Source organism: Solanum verrucosum, unplaced genomic scaffold, assembly GCF_900185275.1.
Source record: "Solanum verrucosum unplaced genomic scaffold, falcon-dt-bn FXZP01000261.1, whole genome shotgun sequence".
Taxonomy (NCBI): domain Eukaryota; kingdom Viridiplantae; phylum Streptophyta; class Magnoliopsida; order Solanales; family Solanaceae; genus Solanum; species Solanum verrucosum.
The window spans coordinates 1,740,120-1,750,379 of NW_026019969.1; the positions used below are offsets into that span (position 1 = coordinate 1,740,120).

The 10,260-nt window shown below is 30.0% G+C and overlaps 1 protein-coding gene across 1 annotated transcript; it reads right to left on the reverse strand.

The window, feature by feature from the left end:
* Positions 1-177: 177 nt before the first annotated feature.
* LOC125816763 (ferric reduction oxidase 2-like) lies at positions 178-7,074 on the reverse strand. The gene is made up of 8 exons (XM_049496384.1): positions 6,843-7,074; positions 6,200-6,308; positions 5,924-6,106; positions 4,763-4,997; positions 1,820-2,147; positions 1,497-1,740; positions 666-1,369; positions 178-572 (listed from the first exon to the last, which is right to left on the reverse strand). Exons 1-8 carry the CDS (start codon positions 7,039-7,041, stop codon positions 433-435), a joined length of 2,142 nt encoding a protein of 713 aa, XP_049352341.1. The 5' UTR covers positions 7,042-7,074; the 3' UTR covers positions 178-432.
* Between the last annotated feature and the right edge of the window lie 3,186 nt (positions 7,075-10,260).

Below are 10,260 nucleotides of genomic sequence, written 5' to 3' on the forward strand. Positions count from 1 at the left end.
AATGAAAGAAAGATAGAAGCATAGCACAAAATCATATTGTAGGAGTGGGAATTGGAATTTGTTGATGGAAAGATAAAATTAGGAAACTGGGAAGTTTCAGACCTTGTCTTAGTTAAAGTTATAGAAACTGTTGTTTGGTTATACATCAATAATAAGTTGGGAATGAGATGGTCATAATTTAGTCTAATTTCTCAGACAAATACAGGTTCCATTCAAATCCCATGAACCTTATTTCCTCTTCCAAAGGCTACTTACAATACCTTACATATTATATTCGACAAAAAGTAATGTTATCTTGGGCAACCATACCCACAATACCTATTTTAAATACACATATTGATCCAACCAGAAGACTGGAACATATTACAGGGCATAATATCTACATAGATACTGCTACATTCTTATAAAGTCCTTTTAAGGTAGCTCTGGAAATCACCAGGTGAAGCTGATGGACTCGAAGTGCAGATTTTCAACCAACCCAGATGAGCAAATGGCTGCTACGTCATGCCTCAAGGTCTTCGGTCCAGAGGCAAGTACTCCAACACTTGATCCTTTAACTTCTAGCAATATTCCTGCAAAAGAATTTCATTTAGTTACCAAACATAAAGAGTTGGGAAACAAAGTACTAAGTAGTTTTGATTATGCAAAGATATTGTAGTAATTACTCTTGAGATCAGGTCGGTGGCCATAATGTGTCTTGATAGATTTGTCGAGCGATTGTTGAGGAAGACTTTCTAGCTCTTGATCAGCATAAGCTAATAACGAGTTTAAAGATTTTGCTGAATCTGCCATGTCCTGAATCTGCTTAGTTTCCCTATCACTTTTCTTCTTGTTCCATAGGAAGGCTGCACTTGCTGCAATTACTATAGCAGCTGCTATAAACAACATGTTGAACAAAGCCCTTGTGTAGATTGGGAATACCTTATTAGTACCATGATCCATAGGGTAAACATAGTATTGGTAAAGAAGTCCCACAAATAGAAGGTACAGAGCAAACGAAGACGATATTATAGCAGCAAGCCAGAGCCAGTTATTCTGGCCTAAAATGGGGGTTATGGGTGCATCAGAGTGGTCAGGTTTGAACAAAATGGTCCGTAGGGGTTCAGAATTTTCTTGTGCTGGTTCAGTCTCTCTGGTTATATAAGCCTCAATTTGTAGGTCAAGATTAGAAGAACATCCTGAAGGAGTGCCTGCTATAGGATGAAGAAGTTTTAACATTGAGAGTTGTGTAGTGTTCCTGAACATACTAAGTAATAAGATCTTGGGAGTTTTGCATTTCAGTGTTGAGCTCATATAAATCAGCTCTCTGATGATTGAAATGAATGGAGCTATTCCACTTCCTCCACTGATCAACACCAATGTATCATGCCTGTCATCAAAATTGACCACACCATCACAACATATCATAGTGGAACTACATCGACTCGGAAGAGTTTAAGCTCTATGTACAGAGAGAGTAAAAGATCTTCAGACTGATACTGTTAAACATATCTAACCTTAGGAAATGAGTGGAAGCAGGTCCATAGGGTCCTTCAACAGAAACATCAATACGATTGACAGAGGAAGGCAAAGACATGACACTGTAAAGCTTCTTAGTCCAACTTCCTTCACATTTAATGACAACACTAATTGTATCTGATTCTAAGTTACTGTTTGAAGTTACAGTAAATGGATGCCACTGCAATTTGGATATGCTTGGCACATTTAGGAACATAATGCTCGTAGGAGCGTACTCCAAACCTATTAATTAGAACAAGTAATCGTCCATAAAAAGTGAGATAAGTAATCTGGAAAATGAGAGATGGGAATTGTAGCTTACCTGATATTTTGGAGAAGTTGAGTTCAAGAGTTTCACAAGTCAAAACTCTGGCTGAAATCAAACGAACTTTTTGCTTGGATTGCAAGAATCTCAAGTATCGATCGATCAAGAAGAGGAAGAAACCAGGAAGCATAATGCAGGCATAGAACATTCCAGTGTGGAGTATGTAGAAAACCATGAATAGAATGTAGAGATAGTGAGTGTAGAAGAAGAGTTCAAACATTCTTCTTCTAATTGCTGGAAATGTTGTTGCCCATAATATTAATCCAAATAGTAAACTAAGTTCTCCAGATACATTTGATATGTAATGTGGATCCCATGTCAACATCTGCAACAAACCAAAACTAGCTACTCCAGTAAATAAGATATGATCAATTAAAACAGAAGAATATTAACCTAAATATTCGTCAACTGATCAAATGTGCATAACTCATGTGTAATCTATGCAACAATCACTCCGGCCGGCTATTTATGTAAAGATAATCGTTGCTTAGACTAAAGATAGCCACAGATGTATGTATATATGCATAATCCATGTATGATATGTGTATAAACATATATAATCAAAGTATAGTCTATGTATATCGTTAAAGAAAATAAACTACTAGAGCTATAAGTGGCGAAAGCATCTGAAAATTACACTACATTTTTATAAATAGTCAAATATTATCTGTATTTTGTGTATATTTCTTAAATTTTGAATTTCCTTAGTGAAATTCTTGGTTTCCCATTATCACATAGTATTATTTTGATTTATACTCATGCATACATGAATAATTAATTATAGATATAATATGATTAGGTCATTTAGGTGTCGTGGGTATCTTCTAGAATTTTTAAATAGATACCAAAATGGATGTCATACTTGAACCTTTAAATCATTTCATTTTTTTTATTAAATGGGGGAATATTCTATAAAGTTAGAAAACACCAAACAGAAAGCAGAAAGTTCAAACAAATATTTGATTTATGTGGTCCAAAATTCCACTTACTTCTTGTGTTGTGTCATACTCATGCCTAATGGCTCTTGGACTTTTTTCTTTTTTGATGAATAAGTTTCCAATTCTAGTGGAGAATTTAGAGTTAAAGACAAAGAGGTTCCCCACATTTAACTGTCTCACCAAACTTTTATTCCTTTTATATTACTTTGACTGTGTTAGTTAATCAACCATCAACCATGTGTTGTCTTTCATTGAAAGTTATGAAATCTATTTTATATTCTGTGATATGCTTAATACTTGTCAATTTTGTGATTTTTTTTTCAAATTTGGCAACGGGAAGGGAGGGATTTTGAGAAGTGAATTTACGCTATTGTGTGGATGACTTTCATCGATATTATTAGATTGAATGTAATTCGGCAGTTTATGGTATGAGTTTGTTTATTGAGGGAAAAAAAGCTTATATGAAAATTAAAAAGGAAATTTAATCATTTCTTTTGTCTTGTTTTGAAAAAAGAGCTTATTTAGAAATTGACTTAATTTTTTATATGAAAAGGGTAAAAGGGTTTGTTGATAGAAAAAGGATTAAAAAAATGTAATGATGAAATCTTCTGTATTATTAGTTTCTCACATTATTATATTTTTGATTGCGCCTCTCATAATGTGACAACTCACATATATAGTGACCTTAAAAAGAGTGAAGATACATAACTATCTAGTTTTGCCTTTAAGAATTTGAACCTTAGGTGGGTTCGATGTGAAGAGAAATATTTTTTATGGATATTATTTTAAGAAGAATATGTGAGTTTTTCTATTTATTTATATTTTTAATGTTTGATATATAAAAAATTATTATTTTAAAAATATTTATATAAAAATAAATTGGAGATGAGAATACAGTAGTAGATAAGTCAAACAATTTTAATCCACCAAGTGAAAATAGTGATTTCTTGATTACGATCAATCAAGACTAAAGTTCTATTAAAAAGCATTTCCGTGTGGCAGGGGTATGGATTGTTGGTAACGAGGGCTATTGCCTATTAGGATGGGGTAAAGATGAGGTGCACATATTGGAGAATGGGGAGAACACAATTAACATGAAATACAATTCATGAAACTTATTTTTTCTACTTATAAGATTTATCTGTAATTACCGTATAATATATAATTAGGAACCAAATTATATTAATTTTTCCTCCATTATCAATGCTTAAAACTTAATCTCTTTACATATGATGTATTTTTGTGTTGGTTGAAAATAATCATTCTCCACAAGTTGTTTGTTACGATTGTTATTATTGCTCACTTCTCAAAACTATGAAAGTTAAAGTCCAATTAGGCCACCAAAAAATCAATATTTTTGTTGTGTTTTTAACATATGGTGGGGTTTAATTTGAAACCCAAGTGAACTTAATATTCACACTTTCTTTTTAGTGTGGACACTATCAAATGCCATTATTGAGTGGCAAATCAAGAAAATTTAATGTGTAATTATCATCTTAACGTTCTCTTGAATCTTGATTAATTAAGTAGTTTCTTGTACATCAAAACTCTTTTTTCTTAATTCATATACTAATGGATGCGGTTACGCAATAATTATTTACACATTATAATCTTGAAAAACCCCAACACCATCCCCCTCCCCCCAAAAAAAAGAAGAGAGATCTACAAATTTCACAATTTTAATGCGCGAAATTAGGTTAGCACTTAGTATTATTAGAAAATCGCTAATTTTCAACGAATCAATCATTGGAAATCTCATGTCATGTGTGTCGGTTTTAAAAGGCATGTAGATCGTCACTTAAGATTGTTACAGAGAAAAATCTCAGTTTTAGTATTTTAAAAAAGCATTCTTGGAATGTATACCATTCTATAAATAAGTTCATATCAGAAAAAACCTTTTTTCGCTCCGCTTAGCCTTATTACCCCATTTTAACACACATTTGATATTGCAATTATTGAAATAATATACTATATATTAATTAAAAATGAATGACATAATTACCTCATGTAATCTCCCAGAGACAGCCCAAAAGAGAATATAAAGAAGACCATGAATAGTGAAAAGAGTCATAGTCATATGTCCCAACCATATATGATATTTGATGCTGCCTTCTGAAGTTAGTCCCAAAAGAGGCAAAATTGAAGAGCATCTACTCACTGGATAAAATAGAAATGTTAAACATATATTCCCTGTTAGCCCTATCACTAAAGCCAACTCATCAATTCTTGCTTGCCACCTACAAAATTTCCACCACAAAAAAAAAAACTTCAGGTCAAGATAGGGAAAAGAGTCGAGTCGATCAGAAGAAACAAAACAAAGTTAGGCTGAAAAAGAAGTAAGGCTATGAATATCATGATCAATCACAATCCCTTGCCAAAGTTAATATTGCAAAATAAATAAGACTAAAAAAAAGTGAAAGAAAAAATTTAAAACTAAATTCTATACATTTTACTCTTGACTACTCAAGTATTCATCTATGTAATAAGTGATATAAAAAACTAAAAAATAAATTTTATACATGTTACACTTGAGTCTTGACTACTTAAGTATTCATGAATATAATAGTAATCTTCGTTCAATTACTGTAACTCTTTTCGGTCTCAAATATTAGTTGTTTGACAAATTGAACTTGTGTCAAAATATTTGACTGCTTAAATATTGGTGAATATAATAGTGAAAACATCATAATTTTCATTCAATTATTGTCACTCTCTTCTGTCTCAAATATAAGTCGTTTGACAAATTGAACTTATTCCAAAATAATATTTTACTTTATAGACAAGCAAGAATAGTTTAATTTACACGTTTTTTTCTAAATTAAATTCATCCATAATTCTCTAATTAGTGAAGTATTAATTGATAAAGACATTATTAAATACTAGTAACTTATAAGTCAATAACTAAAACTTATAAGTAGAGGATATCAAGATACCCTAATTTAAGTTTTTGACTTATTTTTTTAAAAAAAAAATGGTCTAAAATGAGTGCTTAGAGGCACTTTTTAACTTTTTCAAACATCTCCAATACTAAAAAAAATGCTTAAAAACCAAAAGAACCTAAAAATAAACTAATCCTAACATACACTAAGGATTTTGTATATCTTTATATACGTGTGCAAAAATCTTAAAAGACAGATAATATAAACGAAAAGGAGAAACTTACACTTCAACTCCTTTAGTTGCTGCATAAGTTGTAATGGTACTAAATTGAAGATAGACAAATGCTGAGAAATACCAAACACATAGAATAATGAACATGGCTAGAAAAAATAGTTCTATCCATGTCACCATTCCTAATGGTTTGATGATTTTTGGCTTCTTCAATATCTTCAACCAATCTTTATTGCTGAAATTAAACAACAATAAAAATAATTAAATATATCATAATCTCAAAAACAAAAGCAAAAACAAAATAAAAATATTGTTGTATATATCATACCGATAAGATGAAGTGACAATATCACTTTTTTTCTTCTCTAGATGGACATAAAGACAGCCCAAAACAGCTATGAATAAGATTGGGAATGTGAAGTTCATCATAATGGTACCTGTAAAATAACCACCAAGAATCAAAATTATAATTTCTTTTATTTACCCTCATCTCAACAAGAAAAAAGAGAAACAAAAGAAAAAAACAATGAAGTCCAATTTTCATGCTGGCATTATTTTCTGTATCGTTCCAATTTTATCAGAAATTCCCAAAAAGCAAAGGTAAATGTAGTTAATCACTTGCGAGTTCATCCAAACTCAGTATGTAATTTTGACTTGAACCTTATATACATATATATTAAAAGATCCACAAAATAAGTACAAATTGAATCCTGTAAATTAAATGATTTCTGACGAACCTTATACACATACACTACTAAAAACACGTAAATTTCCAACGAATTTTTTCCAAGGGAGCTCCATCGGAAAAGTTTCTACAAGCCAATTTTCCTTGAAAATTTCCATTAGAAATTCACATGTTTTTAGTAGTATACTTCCAAACTCAAATTTATAATATTCAAATCCTGAATCCACCTCTGTCAAAATAAGGAAAGGGATGGAAAAAATGGAAGACTTAATTAAAATTAAAATACCTTGAATATCAAAGAATGTGGAATTGGTGGCAGCAACAAGAACAGGATACCATTTTTGATAATATGTAGAGGTTGGCATAATAATCCACATCATTAAATTCCCAAGAAATATTGTAAGTGCTAAAGCTAATATTGCTCCTTGTATCATTCTAATTTTCACATCAGAAAATGATGATGATCTCTTATTCATCACCTCCATTTTTCTTGTAACAAATTAGTTTTTGTTGAATATTAGAAATATATAGCAAATATGTGTTTACAAGTTGTATGCTATAAATAAGCAAAATTTGTATGGGATGCTGACTTGACAAGATTATTGCACCTCTCAATGGTCTAGTGATTTTGTCTTCCTAGGGCACCATTTTCCATATATTTTTCATTTTTTCATTTTTCTCACCTAACTTTCAATTTTTTTTACTAAATATTTGAGGTTAAGTTATATAAATCGTCAACGTTATCAGATCACTTAAAATATATTTTACAAGTAAAATAGCTATGGTGAATGTATACATGGCATATATATCATTTTAGTTTAATTTGTATCTAACACCCTAACCAAATGTAATATATTTTTAGTTACTACTTTTGTAAATATATATTTTCTTTTAGCAATTACTAATTAAAGATTGTTTTGTTGGATTTCTTAATGACAAAATGGAGAAAGTATTAAAACACATATTTAAAAGCAAACCATTTTTTTTAAAGATCTTTTGGCTTTAGTTTTGTACCATGAATCTTGTGGTTGTTGCCTTAGATTTTCTCTCTTTTGTTTATTTTTTTATTTTGTGATATTGTTGCAGCTTGGCTATGGGATAGTAGGTATAACAGTATCATAAAATATGTAAAAATAAAGAAATACTATATATATATATATATATATATATATATATATATATATAGAAGAAAAAAAGAACACAATACAAAAAGATGTGCATGCAGGATAATGTAAACTAGTGGTAGACAGGGGTTGTGCTCCATATATATAACTAATACTAATATATACTAATAAGTTCTCCATAGTTTCTTCTACTAAAAAATATTTTAATAAGTTTAAGTTTTGTGTACATGTTATCCACTTCAGACACTACTGTATAGGATTATATTGAATAAATATGTTATTACTGTGGTAAGGTTAAAGACTTTTAAAAAAGTATAGTATACCTAAAATATACATGATTGAAATAGATTCTCAACTAATTAGTATCATCTTTTATAAAATAAAAAATCAATTATTTCTTGTTTTTTGCTAAATTTATATTGATTCCACCAGATAATATACGTCATTCAAGACAATTTTCTTTTATGTGAGTTTAGGTTTACTCTATTTCTTTTTAGTAATCTTCAGTTACTATGCATATTTTCACATCTATGGACCATTCTATCAAAAGGTTGATGCAAACTATGATTAAGCCATCTCAATCGAAATATTCTCGCTTGATAGAGTGCATAATATTCTAATTTTTCCATAGTTGTATTTCCAAATACACTGCTTATTTTTGAATATTTGTACTTCAAAATTAGGCAACTCTAAATATAATAGTATCAATCTCCATGGTGATATAAGAATAATAGGATCCGTTATTGAATCAATCCTTAATTTCGTTTCATTCTTTTTATTGTCATAAAAATGTCTAATTCGGTTAATAAGTCATTTCCATCTTCTTGACTTTATTTATATCGAGCTTCACATTTTGCTTTTTGTCCTTCAAAATAATAGCGCTATCAAATCATAATATTAAACTCGACTATCAAATAACCTACCAACGTTACATAATAGTATTGAGTAGGTACACATATTAATGAAAATCAAAGCTCCCCAAAACTACATGAATTCTATCTTTTAATATAATTCAGGTCTTACTTAAATGTATATATGATTGGTAATTAATAATTAATTCCTCATCAAGCATTTTCAATTTCAGTTGGAAGTGTCTAGAGGCCTCTACTTCTGTTGGCAAGCCATTTGCTACCAAAAAAAGATTTCTAATCACTTGTCCTACCACTGAGGACAATATGATAATTAAATTAGTAATTTTCTTTAAAGTAAAAAATAATTCAAGCAAATGATTTGTACATTTTGTTATTTTTATACTCCACATAACTAGGGGAAATTGAAAATCACTATGGTCAAAAGGGGAATTTTACTATTTCTTAGCAAAACATAAAATTAGATTTTACTTCACAAACTAATTCATTTTCTTTGTTTTTGACTCTTTACGTAATTATAATTTCTTGTTACCATCTCATCTACATCAATCTTCCTTTGTTCATCTTCAACCTATATTCATTTGACAACTTTCAAAAACTCAAACCAACCAACCTACATACATCTCTTTTCTTTTTTTGTTAATATTTTTCAACCAACTAACCATGTTAATTCATTGCTTCAATGTTAATATCGTTATCATCACATATGATACATGTCATATACATAATTATACATCATATATACATGATTATACGCTATTCATATAATATAAATACATTATTAATATAATAATAATAAGCCTCATCCTCTTGGACTCGGGTTGGGCTATTGTGGGTAAGGCGCAACGGCCTGTTGAAATCATCGGCCCAATTTTTATTTAGTCGGCTAAGTAGTGTTGAAGAAAATCATAGAAATCACTATAGTTCCATAGCTAAGTAATTTTAGGAAAAATTGTCTAATTACATAAATATTTCTATCATATTTATTAATTGTTTCTATAATTTGAAATAATTATATGCTATCTCACTAATTATTAATTTTATATCAAATTTTAAGTCAGATACACCTAAATATATGTTCTTTTGCTACCAGATACACTAAAATTGAGAGAGAAGCGAGAGAGAGTAGGAGAGAGGAGGGTGAATTTTGTCTATGTATCCCAGATACATGCGAATTACACTAGATACATATATTTGGTGTGATTCACATGTATCTTGGATACCAGATCGCATGTATCTTAGATACCAGATACGCAAGCGAGATATGAAAGTGACGAGTGAGATGGGAGGGAGGCGAAGGAGGTGAGCGAGATTTGTCGATGTATCCCATATATATGCAAATCCACTTGGATACAATATATCTACAACAAATTACACATAGTTTTGATCCCGTGTGTCTAGATACACTAAATTTTAAAAAAAAATGTAATATTACAATTAGCATGTATCTTAGTAATTAACTTCTAAATTAACAATTAAATGCTCGCTATTTTGTTTCAATATTTATTACTCATAGCAAATATTTCGCGAGGTTTGTATCAACGAATACAACCTATATATTAATAGTACATGAATCACTAGTATAGTTAACCCTTTAATTAATTGCAAGAAAGAACTTCAAAGTTATACAAATATAAAACTTGTTCATACTTTTATAACTCTTTAGAAATATTGATTAAATATTTTGCTATATGAAAAATACGAAGCTCTT